Source organism: Ranitomeya variabilis, chromosome 5, assembly GCF_051348905.1.
Source record: "Ranitomeya variabilis isolate aRanVar5 chromosome 5, aRanVar5.hap1, whole genome shotgun sequence".
In the NCBI taxonomy this organism is placed as follows: domain Eukaryota; kingdom Metazoa; phylum Chordata; class Amphibia; order Anura; family Dendrobatidae; genus Ranitomeya; species Ranitomeya variabilis.
This window is the reverse complement of record NC_135236.1, coordinates 123,592,406-123,606,864: the sequence shown is the minus strand read 5'-3', so window position 1 is coordinate 123,606,864 and position 14,459 is coordinate 123,592,406. Positions and strand designations below refer to the sequence as shown.

General features: G+C 42.4%; 1 protein-coding gene across 2 annotated transcripts in view; it reads left to right on the top strand.

Annotated features, from left to right (window-relative positions):
• Window positions 1–14,459, top strand: part of SPG11 (SPG11 vesicle trafficking associated, spatacsin) — a 77,131-nt gene that overhangs the window by 28,805 nt on the left and 33,867 nt on the right. For both annotated transcript variants that reach the window (XM_077263183.1, XM_077263181.1), the window contains exons 16-32: window positions 867–1,080; window positions 1,332–1,520; window positions 1,752–1,855; window positions 1,949–2,094; window positions 2,192–2,356; window positions 3,877–3,943; window positions 4,019–4,184; window positions 4,333–4,541; window positions 6,341–6,443; window positions 6,562–6,706; window positions 6,789–7,025; window positions 7,350–7,547; window positions 7,668–7,775; window positions 7,858–8,020; window positions 11,029–11,243; window positions 12,556–13,288; window positions 13,556–13,689. In XM_077263183.1, the coding sequence (XP_077119298.1) occupies window positions 867–1,080; window positions 1,332–1,520; window positions 1,752–1,855; window positions 1,949–2,094; window positions 2,192–2,356; window positions 3,877–3,943; window positions 4,019–4,184; window positions 4,333–4,541; window positions 6,341–6,443; window positions 6,562–6,706; window positions 6,789–7,025; window positions 7,350–7,547; window positions 7,668–7,775; window positions 7,858–8,020; window positions 11,029–11,243; window positions 12,556–13,288; window positions 13,556–13,689 (3,296 nt within the window). The remainder of the gene's footprint in view (window positions 1–866; window positions 1,081–1,331; window positions 1,521–1,751; window positions 1,856–1,948; window positions 2,095–2,191; window positions 2,357–3,876; window positions 3,944–4,018; window positions 4,185–4,332; window positions 4,542–6,340; window positions 6,444–6,561; window positions 6,707–6,788; window positions 7,026–7,349; window positions 7,548–7,667; window positions 7,776–7,857; window positions 8,021–11,028; window positions 11,244–12,555; window positions 13,289–13,555; window positions 13,690–14,459) is intronic.

Below are 14,459 nucleotides of genomic sequence, written 5' to 3'. Positions count from 1 at the left end.
CCTCTTAAATAGAACCCATCAGGATTATTTTGTAGTGTAATGTCAAGACATGGTTGCAATGGAGCTGTACTACTGATTACATTGATACCTTTGGTGAGGAAAACCGCTTTGTTGTTCTTCTTTAATCACCATTTGAAGTTTACTGCTGATTAGATTTCGGTGCACAGGGGCCGCACTGTGCATCAGATCTTCTTCTCCTTGTCTTTGATTCCCTGCTGCCTCCAGCCTTTGAATAACAAGTCACTGCTTTTTCAATGACCAGTCCCCTCTGTTTGACATCTCCTCTTCAAACAGAGGAGGCAGGTGGAGGGGCGTCACAGACAGGAAGGAGAATACCCAGGGCACAGTCCGGCCCCTGTGCACCGAAATTTAATCAGCAGAAAAGTTCAAAAACTGATTAACGAACAGCAACAAAGCGGATTTCTTCACCAAAGGTATCAATGTAATCAGTATTACAGCACTATTACAGCCATGTCTTTACATTACAAAACCATGCTGACAAGTTATCTTTAAAGCCTGTGCAGTAGCCTCCTTGTCCTTCATTGAGGTCAAGGAAATTGAATTTTTTGGACGGGTGAGTTGAGGCCAGCAGCGTTCCTCTGTTGTACTTTTCCCTGTCTTGCAGTACAGCGATCTCTCTATGACGCTCTCATTTACCGCAAAGATCTCATTGCTGCAGAGTGAATGCAATATTCTAGTTAAAATCCAGGAACAAATGTTGTGGAGGAAAACAGCATGGCTACGTCTGTGGCCCCTCACGTGCTAATGTGATTGGCTGTGCACAGTGCAATGATTCCCCTACCTTTGGTGACTTTATATGTAAAGAAAAATGCCCATTTATTTCATTCTCATTTCTGTTTTTGCAGACATGTTTGATATCAGTCCAAAAATCCTTTGGCGCCATTTGACTCTGTGGCATGATCGGAAGCGAATAGCTTCTTGGATTAACAGTACAAAACAGCCTCAACAAAAGGGAGATGAAGAGCGCCCCCCCTGGCCCCTCCTCAGTACCGCGGTCATTGATGAGGATACCTTGTGTTGCAGTTTCACAAGACAGGAAATATTGGATGCATTATCAAGGTTTGCACAGAGGTGTTTTCCTCTGTTTTAGACCTGTGCAATGATTGGATTATACGGTAAAATAAGACCGAGCTGGTACAGGTGCGGACATACTGGTGTGTACTGTGGCCATACTGGGAGAGCATCGCTGTCTATCGGTTATACCTGGGAGGAGGATTAGTCCTACTATAATTATTATGCACACACAGTTGCAGAATACAAGTTTCTATATAATTTGTATGCAGGGAATTAATGATTTGTTTGTTTTTCAGGATGAACATTTTTATTCCCTCTGAGCTGAATGATTTTGAGCGTCTTGTGGAACGTTTAGCCATAAGTGGGAGACTGATGGATCCGGCAGACGCTTCTCCAGGATGTCCAGATGTTCATAACCGCTTTGTCATCTTGTGTGTTGAGCGTGGTCTCCGGTACATGCTGTACAGTTATCTAGATTGCCACAGGTATCCACTAATACATTTTATTTGCCTTGTTTTTCACTGTGAAGTTAGTAATACAGCAATAAAATGATTTTCTTTCATTCTCAAAACATTTGGCATCATGGAAAAAAATGTATTTCAGTGAAAGTCATAGTACTTGTGTGATCAGAGCAGCCTTGTACTTCTTTCATTAGGTAGTTCACAGATTTAATGACTATTAATCATGTAGCTTACTGTGTGATCTGATATTCACAGATTAAACCCAGAACTGTGTTCTGCTTTGGCCGACACAACTTTACATGATACTTACCCGTGGTTTGGGTACTTGGTGCATAATCGACAAGTTAGTGACCACACAGGTGAGATCTGTGACTCCCGTTCTGGCACTGCCGTAATGCTCGTGTCTCCTAGATCTTGTCTAATTCCTATTACTTACGTTTCCTCACCATTAGATACTGATCGGATGTTCCAGGTTAGCCTGACCAATGCCCATATGCTGATGCCTGGTTGCCAGCCAAGTGTGAACAATATGCTCTTGGATGGGCATACACTGCTTGCTCTGGCAACGATCATGTATGCCCCTGGCGGAATTGATGGGGTAATTCAGATCATTTTTACATTTTTCTTCTCTAAGGTCTGCTCTTTTTACATAGTCCTTTCTGCTCTTTTTAATATTATTTGATCCTTCACCACAGATGATGAAGCAGAGCGAAGAGCCCAATGTCTGCCAATGGAACGTGGATCTTCCATTATTGAAGATGGCCTTGACCCCCTATCCCAAACTAAAGGCAGCACTCTTCTCACAGCACCCATCTAATAGCAGCTCACCTCCTGATATTACTCTCTACCATCTTCTTCAGGTACAGGGGGAGCCTTTGTAAAACAGAAGACACTGAATATTAACGTTGTATACATAAATTTATGTTTTATGAATTGATAAATTAATTTTCAAATACCATTTTCAGGAATTTAGATTTTAACTTTAATATGGTTACAACAGGAACAATGCTCATATATTAGCCAGAGCTACAGAGCGGCCCACATATACCACCCTCACATAGGCATTGCCGCAGCTCAGACTTCTCCAACCCCCATCTATTAGCCATTGATGCTGGTGAACAAGCCAAATCTTGACAATCCTGTAATACAGGAATGTGCTGCGTCCTGTAGAGCAGGAGCGGCTTGTAAACCGCAGCTGTTGACATATATATATGCACTAATGGATCATATGGACAAGGGTGTCATGAAGAAACAATGCTTTTAAGCAGTGGCGTACTTGGTCCTATGAGCCCCGGTGCAATATTTGGACCTGGGCACTCACAGTATGTTGGTCAGATGTACGGACCCCTGTAATAATATCCCTGTCTTGGCCCCTATACTGTAATACATAACCCCTTCCTATTATAATGTACCCCATCCTGTAATAATAATCTTTGTCCTGTACTAATGTCTTCCATCGTGGCCCACACATGGTAATAATGTCCACCATCCTCGGGCCTTCCTGTAATAATGTCCCCATCTTGGCCCACATTCTGTAATAATTCCTTGCGTTCTTCTCCAGCACACTTAAAAATAAATGAATGAATGAACAATTCTTCTTACCTGACCTCATTTCCATGGTGAACAATGTCATCTTCCTTCTCCATAGCCGTGTGTGCGTTTTTTGGCGCACGGTGGGAACATCATGCGCCTCAGAAGATGAGAAATGATTGGCCGGCGGAGTGTATTGTCATTGCTTCTCTGCTCCACAATACATTTCAGCTAAATTTGCTTCCAAGGACGCACATTCAGCTCAAAAACGGCGCTGGTATTGGTGGGCCAACTGACTTTTTGGGTCCAGTCGCAGTTGCACCCTCTGCTAACGCAAACGTTACGTCCCTGCTATTAAGTCCTTGACATGGTCAAGGATGATTGAAACATTGTCTTTGTGCATATAGTACAAATATTCTATTATATATTGCCAAATGGCAACTTGCAAAGTGATGTCAGAGTGCGACATATTGGAGAAACAATCAGGCTTAAATAATAGTATTTCTCAATTAAGTAATCAAGGAAATGCTTTTGGGAAAAAAAAAACAAAAGCTGGTGTATATTCTTCATGCACTGATTGTAAGTGACTGAAGAAGTTGGGTTTGAACTTCAGGGTAAGGAAGTTACTTGCACTTTCCCACAACCCCCACGGCTGTCACAGCTGTCAGCGGAGGACGCGGGAGTGTTGGGATCGGGGGGATCGGCTAGGTGACTACTACTTCTTAGCATTTCATATGTTTAGTATCCTCTGCTGCTTTTGAAGCATATATTAGATTGCTCTACAATACTTTTAATTATGTGACTGTTCGACACATTTTTTCCTTCAGTATATTCTCTTTTTTTCTTTTAGGCCTTGTCACCCTTCCATCCTGCTCATTTTTTCACATTTCAACCCACAAATTCTCTGGCAGCAAGTGGTAAGTAACCTGGTGCACTGCAAACAAAGGCACCCGACCTGTAGGCACGGTCAACATGCTTTTTTATCTTTACAGACACCAGTTCGGTGATCCCACATTTCTCCTGCCCGACGTTGGTGAAAAAGCTGTCCGTAGTGGAACATCTGGATACCTTTTTCTATTTACGCAGTGGCCGGCCCGCTGTCGCCTTTTCCACTTTTCTCGTGCATTATCTTTTGAAAAGCAAAGATCCAAAGCAGCTGTAAGTCCAGAGTCCCTTTTAAGTAATATGGGATTGTTAAACTAGAATCCAGAATTATATCATCACTTTTTATCTCCCCTCTGACGGACTCCCATGAATTATAACTCTCACTTCTTCGTATCCCTTATTCCAGTCTCTTTTATTTCAGGATCCATCAGGTTGCAGAGGACGTGTACTCGCTGGCCTTGTCCTTCTTTCATGCCCCCATTGTCATTTCCTCCTGTGTTTGCTTCCTTGAGCTACTTGGACTTAGTAGCTACAAACTCCGCATGGATGTAAATGTGGCCAATGTGATCCTGCGGCACAGCTCATCCCTCCAGGAGGAGGCAGGAAACGTTTCCCAAATGCAAGCATTAGGTGTGATGGATGATATTTGTTAATATTATTAAATTGGCATATCACTATTCCGGTAGTGGAGATTGGTTTCACCCATTTTCCTTTCATATTGGGGTTGTAATTGGTCTTTAAGCAACTGAAAATTCAGGTATTAGCCAGAGTTGTCCAGCTTTATTATTACCTTATTTTAGTAGTGCCATTTCAAGTACCGTCTATGTTTTCAGGGCTCTGTGGAGGCCATATCATCACTTCTAGGACTCCTTGTTCTTTATGCTGAAGATTGTTCTTAATGACATTGGCTGTATGTTTTAGTTCATTGTTCTCCTGCAGAATAAACTTGGAGCCTATCACTCATCTCCTTGATGTTGTTGCATGATGAACTATCTGTTTGCTTCTCCGCTTTGAGGACACCATTAATCCTGACCAAATTTCCAACTCCATTTGCTGAAATGCAGCTCTAGTCTTTTAAGAACCCTCCACCATGCTTCACTGTCTCCTGTTACTGCTTTCTGTTACAGTTAGACGAATCAGTCCAGAACTAATGACATTTTTCTCCATCCCAGTTCCTATGTTTTCGTAAATAATTAAGTACCTTTGCCTTGTTTGTATGTAGAAGGTATGGTTTTTGGCCACAATTCTTCTGTGAAGACCACTTCTGGTCAGACTACTCTGAACAGTAGATGGGTGTATCTGGGTCCCGCCGCTTGTTTCCACTTCTAAGCTGATGGCACTGCTTGACATCTTCTGATTTTGAAGTAACAGTGCAGCAGATGAAAGATAGATCATGCTTCTAAGCTTTCTTGGCCGACCACTGTGTCTACTATCCTCAGTTTTGCCCATTTCTTGGTGTCCTCAGTGATAAGAAGTACAGGGAGATACTTAGTCATCATGTTGTACCATCAGAGAGGCATCTGATTGTCTCCAAATTTATTCTGCAACAGGACAATGACTTACAACATACAGCCAATGTTTAGCGTAAAGAAGTACAAAGAGTCCTTGAAGTGATGATATGGCCTCCACAGAGCCCTGATCTCAACATCAATGAGCCTGGGGTTACATGAAGAGTCAGAAGGATTTGTGCAATCGACCTCCACAGAGGATCTGTGGTTAGTTCTGCAAGATGTTTGGAGAAACCTCCCTGCCTACTTCCTTCAAAAACTGTGTGCAAGTGTACCTGGAAGAATTGATTCTGTTTGGATAGCCAGTCACTCCAAATACTGATTTGACTTAGACTTCTCTTTAGTGATAAATGGAAGTGTGTGAATAGTTTAGTTTTATGAAATGATTCTAAGGCTACTTTCACACTTGTGTCAGTATGGGTCTGTCGCTATGCGTCGGGCTGACGTACCGACGCACGTTGTGAAATTTCTGCACGACGTGGGCAGCGGATGCAGTTTTTAAACGCATCCCCTGCCCATTCTGAAGTCCGGGGAGGGAGGGGCGGAGTTTCGGCCGCGGATGCGCGATAGAAAATGGCGGACGCGACGGACAAAAAACGTTCACTTGAACGTTTTTTTGTGACGACGGTCCGCCAAAACACGACGGATCCGTTGCACGACAGATGGGATGTGTGGCCATCCATCACTAATACAAGTCTATGGGCAAAAAACGCATCCTGCGGGCACATTTGCAGGATCCGTTTTTTGCCCAAAATGATGGATTGCAAAAAAAACGCAAGTGTGAAAGAAGCCTTACTCTGCAGCATTTTTTTCACCCCTGCCTAAAACTACTGAATATTGAATAAAACTTCTATATATTGATGACATAAACTTCGTAATGGGCAAGAGTTACATGTCCATCTTATTTTTTTTTTTTTATAGCCCAGAGATTGTCAAAATTAGTGGAAAATGAAATGGAGGCTGCAAAAGATCTTTTACTGAGCTTGGAAGACGTTGTGGAGGCAAATTTGCAGCAGGAGGACAGGTATGATGTACCCCGACACTTACAAGACAGCACTGGCAGTAACGTTTGATAATGCTGTCAGTAAGAATAGACTTGTGACCCCATCAATGATCTCGAATTCTGCCTGTTTTACCTGCAGTCCGCTTCCTCCTCATAGTCTGTGGGTCACAGTGGTGCAGTTCTGTCTCCTCCATGGTATTCCTGTGAGCACCAGCTATCTGAAGTACTGTGCTCAGAGACAAGACTGGCTGCAGCTGCTGGTACATGCGTATAGCACAGAACAGGTCAGTCCACCCCCAGCCGCTCCACCATTGCTAGTGTCTTTCCTACTTTTCTCTAGTGTCATCTGGCCTTTGTCTTTTCCAGGTCTTTTATGTCTTAGATGATTTAAATCCTGTTCTCCGAAGTCACATCTCCCTCGCTATACAAAATAAAGTCTCCAATGGTTGTTCCTTGCAAGAAATTGTCAGTGATGCAAGCACAGACAATCTACACCATGTGATACTGAAATGCCTTGGTACAGAAGAACCAGGGGAGATGCTTCTAAAGGAGTGTACAAGATGGAGAGTGCCTCTGTTCAGTGTGCTGGCTGCCTCTACACAGGTGAGGGCTGCGGGTGATGTGGAGGCTTTCATGTACTCATTGTAACATCAAATCAAACCACATTGCATGGGTCCTTCTATATAATGTTCAGGTCATGGTTAGAGGAACACTATATTAGTTGCAAAAAATGTATAGGTATTCCAGTGCCAGCTGGTGTGGTGGGTTGGTTATCCTCTTGGCCCAAATGTCTGTCCGTAAATCATCAGAAAAGGCTTGTACGTTTAGGTTAGGACACATCTTTACTAAATCTGTGCTCAAGATGGACCAAATTAATCTCTAGATGTCCTAGATCTTCAACTTTTATTTGTACCTTCTGCTAATTAGGGTGCAGACAGCGTCTCCTGCCTCTGTGCCTGGATCGTGAGTTCAGTGGATGCTGCTACATATACAGAGATCACGCACTCGTCGTCTGACGCTATCGATCATAAGTGGAGCTTGGAAGATCTTGTGCAGATTTGGGATATTCTCCTGGCAAAGACGGACAGTGGTACCCTGCAAAAGGCGTTCAGCATTTTCATGGAGGTAATGCATTTGGGAACTACGGGGGAAGGGGCAATATTATAATTAAAAAAAAACAACTCATAATTTCTCTATAATTTGTGCTACATGCCTGAAATGACATTGCTCAATTTGCTGACATAGGACTGCCCCTTGCTGATCTTGCTTGATGTTTATGAGCTGTGTCTGCGTGACAAGAATTACACGGAGGCCAAGGACAAATTAGTGGATTTCCAGAGTAGTTTGTCCAGTGTAAGTAATCTATCTCTTTATGCAAGGTGCTGTCTGCTTTCTGCAAAGGTGGATAGCATGTAATATGAATCCCATCTTATAGCTCCAGTCTGAAGATGGTTCTCCAGCTCCGATCCCTTTCTTGTGGCTTCACGCCCGGGCTGCTCATCTCCTGCAGCTTCTGCTTCTCCAAAGCCAGACTCCATATGAGTTACAGAACATTTTGCAGCTTCTTTGTGATAGCAGCAGCCAGAATATATGTGAAGGTAAAGGCACTATGTCATATGTCTAATAGTGGTGAGCGAACATGCTCGAATATCATGTTACCCGAGCACCCTCAGGTGCTAACCGAGTGTCTTCGGCGTGTTCGGATAATGTGCTTGAGTCCCTGCAGCTGCATGTCTCGCGGCTGGTAGACAGCCTCAACATATACGGAGATTGCCTAACAAACATGCAATCCCTGCATGTGTTGAGGCTGTCTAAGGCCGGCGTCACACTGGCGAGTTTTACGGACGTATGAGCGCAGAAAATACACCCGTAAAATACGCATAACACACGGCCCAATGATTCTCTATGTCCGAGCTCCTATCAGCCGTATTTTACGGATCCGTATTATACGGTCTTCTACGGCCGTACAAAATCGCAGCATGCTGCGTTTGTCACCGTAATGCGCAAAAAAATCGCCAATGAAAGTCTATGGGGACGAGAAAAATACGGATTACACACGGACCAGCAGTGTGACTTGCGAGAAATACACAGCTGTGTTCTATAGAAAAACCGGTAATTCAATTGCGGGCTTTTCATTTCTCCTTCACAAACCCGACAGGATATGAGACATGGTTTACATACAGTAAACCATCTCATATCCCTTTTTTTTTTGCATATTCAACACTACTAATGTTAGTAGTGTGTATGTGCAAAATTTGGGCGCTGTAGCTTGTAAAATAAAGGGTTAAATGGCGGAAAAAATTGGCGTGGGCTCCCGCACAATTTTCTCCGCCAGAGTGGTAAAGCCAGTGACTGAGGGCAGATATTAATAGCCTAGAGAGGGCCCATGGTTATTGGCCCCCCTGGCTAAAAACATCTGCCCCCAGCCACCCCAGAAAAGGCACATCTGGAAGATGCGCCTATTCTGGCACTTGGCCACTCTCTTCCCACTCCCGTGTAGCGGTGGGATATGGGGTAATGAAGGGTTAATGTCACCTTGCTATTGTAAGGTGACATTAAGCCAGATTAATAATGGAGAGGCGTCAATTATGACACCTATCCATTATTAATCCAATAGTACGAAATGGTTAATAAAACACACACATTTTTAAAAAGTATTTTAATGAAATAAAGACACAGGGTGTTGTAATGTTTTATTATACTGGTAATCCAGCTGAAGACCCTCGTTCTGTAACAAAAGAAAAATAAAAAAAAAACCAATATCTCATACCTTCCGACGCTCAGGTCAGTCCCACGAAGTAAATCCATCTGAAGGGGTTAAATCATTTTACAGCCAGGGGACTGAATGGAAAGCGGGGTGACCTGGAGTTACCTTGAGTTGCGGTGAGGCACCCTCTGCTGGATGTCCTCATGAACTGCAGCCTGGTAAAAGTTCCCACGCTCGTGTTCATATGAAAACATCCAGCAGAGGGCGCCTCACCGCGACTCAAGGTAACTCCAGGTCACCCCGCTTTCCATTCAGTCCCCGGGGGTTTTACAGGCACGAGCACTGCTTTAGCAGAGCTCCTGGCTGTAAAATGATTTAACCCCTTCAGAGGGATTTACTTTGTGGGACTTGATCTGAGCGACGGAAGGTATGAGATATTGTTGTTTTTTTATTTTTCCTTTGTTACAGAACGAGGGTCTTCAGGTGGATTACCAGTATAATAAAATATTACACCAACCTGTGTCTTTATTTCATTAAAATACTTTTGAAAAATGTGTGTGTGTTTTATTAACCATTTCGTACTATTGGATTAATAGTGGATAGGTGTCATAATTGACGCCTCTCCATTATTAATCTGGCTTAATGTCACCTTACAATAGCAAGGTGACATTAACCCTTCATTACCCCATATCCCACCGCTACACGGGAGTGTGAAGAGAGTGGCCAAGTGCCAGAATAGGCGCATCTTCCAGATGTGCCTTTTCTGGGGTGGCTGGGGGCAGATGTTTGTAGCCACGGGGGGGCCAATAACCATGGACCCTCTCTAGGCTATTAATATCTGCCCTCAGTCACTGGCTTTACCGCTCTGGCAGAGAAAATTGCGCGGGAGCCCACGCCAATTTTTTCCGCAATTTAACCCTTTATTTTACAAGCTAGAGTGCCCACATTTTGCACACACACACTACTAACATTAGTAGTGTGGAATATGCACAAAAAAAAGGGATATGAGATGGTTTACTGTATGTAAATCATGTCTTATATCCTGTCGGGTTTGTGAATGAGAAATGAAAAGCCGGCAATTGAATTACCGGCTTTTCACATATATCGTGCTGAATTAAATATAAATACAGAAAATATATATATATATATATATATATATATATATATATATATATATATATATATATATATATATATATATATATATATATATATATATATATATATATATATATATATATATATATATATATATATATCTATCTCTCTCTATATATATATATATATATATATATATATATATATATATATATATATATATATATCTCTCTATATATATATATATATATATATATATATATCTCTATATATATATATATATCTCTATATATATCTATATATATATATATATATATATATATATATATATATATATATATATATCTCAATGATATAGATATATATACTGTATATATGTTTTAACGAACATTTGAGCACATACATCCATTAGATGTCGGTTTTGCAAGCCTGCGAGAAAATATCGCAGTACGGATGCCATACGGATTACATACGGAGGATGCCATGCGCAAAATACGCTGACACACCCTGCCTACGGATTACATACGGATCACTATTTTGGGGACTTTTCTGCGTATTACGGCCGTAAAAAACGAACCGTATTTACATACGCTGAGTGTGACGCCGGCCTTACAGCCACGAGACATGCAGCCGCAGGGACTCAAACACATTATCTGAGCACTTGGTTACACGCCGAAGACTCTCGCTAAGCCCCCGAGCATGCTGACATAACGCCTTATCCGAGCACGTTCCCTCATCACTAATGTCTAATAAATACTAAATCCAGGGTGCCCGAAGATGTAATGTTTGTTCATTTTTTAGGCATGGATATTCCCAAACTAAACACCCTCTGTCAAATCCTGGAGGATCATCCTTTTGTGATTAGCGAGGAGCTTTTGAGGGACTACAGCCCTGCAGCGTTACAGGTGGAGTGTCAGAGACTGCTGCAGGGTCTGCTACAAGGCCGACACTTTACTTTGGCTCGTCAAGTAGCTGAATTGGCAGAATTGCCCACTGACAACCTGGTAATAGAAGAGGTAAATCTTCTGTGTATGTTTTGGTCTCCTGTATGCCATTTTCCTTTACATGACGTGTACTGTCTCAAAAGCAGATACTACCCCTAATTATCTTCCATTTTTATATAGCTTATTATCTCTACTTTATGGAGTTTGATGATTGAAAAATCATCACACGGGGCTAGATACTTCCATACTTTCTAACAATAGTTACGGATACTTACATGATCCATTGTTAAAGAGCAAACCTTAAATACCCAACTATTCCTCCAATTCTTTCCATTCTGACCCGTCTGAGTGCCATTCTCTCATGCAGGCTAACTCCATATCAGAAAACACACAAAGCACAGGAATTTGATGAATTTTTCTTTAGCAACACACTGGTCCTAGTATCTGTGCTACCAGCCATATGCAGATTTACTGGTCCCAGTGTCTGTGCCTCCAGCCATATGCAGATTTACTGGTCCCAGTGTCTGTGCTACCAGCCATATGCAGATATACTGGTCCCAATCTCCGTGCTACCAGTCATATGCAGATATACTTGTCCCAGTCTCTGTGCTACCAGTCATATGCAGAGGTACTGGTCCCAATCTCCCTGCTACCAGTCATATGCAGATATACTGGTCCCAGTGTCTGTGCCTCCAGCCATATGCAGATATACTGGTCCCAGTCTCTGTGCTACCAGCAATATGCAGATATACTGGCCAAGTCTCTGTGCTACCAGCCTTATGAAGGCATATGCAGATATACTGGTCCCAATCTCCGTGCTACCAGTCATATGCAGATATACTTGTCCCAGTCTCTGTGCTACCAGTCATATGCAGATATACTGGTCCCATTATCTGTGCTACCAGCCATATGCAGATATACTGGTCCCATTATCTGTGCTACCAGCCATATGCAGATATACTGGTCCCAGTGTCTGTGCTACCAGCCATATACAGATATACTGGTTCCATTCTCTGTGCTACCAGAGATATGCGGATATACTGGTCCCAGTGTCTATGCTACCAGCCATATGAAGCCATATTCAGAGCTCTGTACTAATGGTGGCTGCATTCAGAAAAATGGGGTGCTTTAGAGAGACCACTCAGTGGGTCTTGTCTCCCATTCTGAATATTACTAGAAGACCCTATGATTTCTGCACATGCGCTTGGGCTGTATGTATAAGGATTATTATAAATTGCAAAGACGCTTGGGGGCTATAGACCCTAATCTCATGAGCTCATGTAACACCAATTTCAGTATTTTCTGACCTGGTATCAGGTATATTGTGATAAAATGCCCCTATAGGTTGTCTTCACTTATATATATTCCTTGGTTTTCTGTACAGGTGCTACAAGACCAAAGCCGCCTTCGAGAGACTGGTCAATGGAACTGCCCGCAGAGCCGAGCACAGTATTGGCGGATGTGCCATGTCACTTTTTGCACCAACCAGCTGTCCTGTCTCATAGCATCCAATTACTTCCACTCTCAGGCGGCGGAGCCCTCTGCCACCAGTGCCCTGATAGCAGAGCAGATGGAGGCACTGGCAGAACATGAGCTGCTCTTCACACTTGCAGGTCACTGGCTTTCGCTGGAGGAATGTTCTTCACTGAGGACATTAGAAGAATTGGAACAGCAGATCTGGAAGTGTCGCATCAAACGGGAAGTGTTAAATCGGACTGGTGGCTCACGGACGTTGTCCCCTCTGTCGGCTTTTACTAGTTTCGCCTCTGAGTTTTCATTTTCGGATCTGCCTTTACTGAATTCTCCCGAACTCCTAGACATCACCAGTTTACCTCCACTACATGATGTAGCTCCGGGAACGAATAAAAGTCCAAGCTCCTTGGTACTGAGTAGTCTGATAAACCGACTACTGGATGACAGTAGGGCACATGAAGCCAGCCGAGTATGCAGGTACTTCCAGTTGTCCCATCATGATTTATGGCTTGTGCTGAGCTGCCGGGCGCTGGCCTCAGGGGATATAACAATACATCAACTGCATCCTGACATCCAGAAAATCATCACTGCAGGCATAGACGCCCAGGAAAGCATGTGGAATCGGAAAAGGAGATTGCAAAGCTGTAAGTGGAAAAAGCTTAGTATATCTGAATACAAGTAACTAGCAAAAGATCACCCACCACAATTTTGTAAATTTGCAGCCCCCCATATTTAGATTACATGCATACCTCTACCTAGTAAACTCTTACAGATTTCCATCCGTCAGCATTTAGGATGTCTGTAAAGGGGCTGCATCAGCTTTAAATATTTCAGAGTTTGAGTGATATAAAGTAAATGACTTGTTCTTCTAGTTCTGCGTATTTTCATTGCTTTCGTTGCTTTGTCTCTAGCATCCAGTGTGGATTCCACATCTTCTCAGACTCCCACCAGCCCTGTGGTCACACATCTGGAAGTTCTGAAAGATGCTTGTACACATGGAAAGACTTTTTGCAGACAGATGCTGTGTATGTATGAGCTGAGCCAGGTATGTAAAGTCTTTTACATCCTTTTTTTTTTTTTTTTATAAACTAATTTTTATTGAAAAATTAATAACAGACAACACCGCATACAACACAACACTGTCAGGGCATAATACGGTTATTCCAGAAGCATTTAATATACTAGGCTTAAACGTCGTAGAAATTTGAAGGTGCATTTAGGAGGTATTGCAAGTATCAAAATCTCACATGCATGAGTATAAGACCGGGTCAATTGTAAATACTAACATAAGCCGTTATCAAAAACCATATCATGGGAATAACATTTGCATTGAGGACATGACAACATCTCTGACATTCTGATGAGGTGGTCCTACCCATGCCATATAACTGATTAGGGGTTAAGTTGGATTGGTGAATAGTAAATAACTAGTTGGCCCGTGCAAAATTTTCACACATGGGTTGTCTGGGGCGCAGGCAATTTCATGAAAATCAAGCTGGTCAAATGTTAATGTATTTAATGAGATGATAAACACAGAGAGTTATTTATATATGTAGATTGGTAATACAATAAATTGGTTTGATAAGTAGAGGCTAAAAAAATGTCTTGAGGTTGTGGTGTCACCTGCAGGCTATTTTTGTTTCTGCAGGTTTCTGAAAATGAATGTTTAAACTGTATTTATTAATCAAATCGCGAATGTGTAGTTTGTTTGTGTCTTTTCTTGCTGAAAGGGGCAAGTTTACCTTTCAAATGGTGTATTATTTGTGTGTGTGGGGCGAAGTAATCACCGAAAAAGCAATGCATGTTTACAATTGT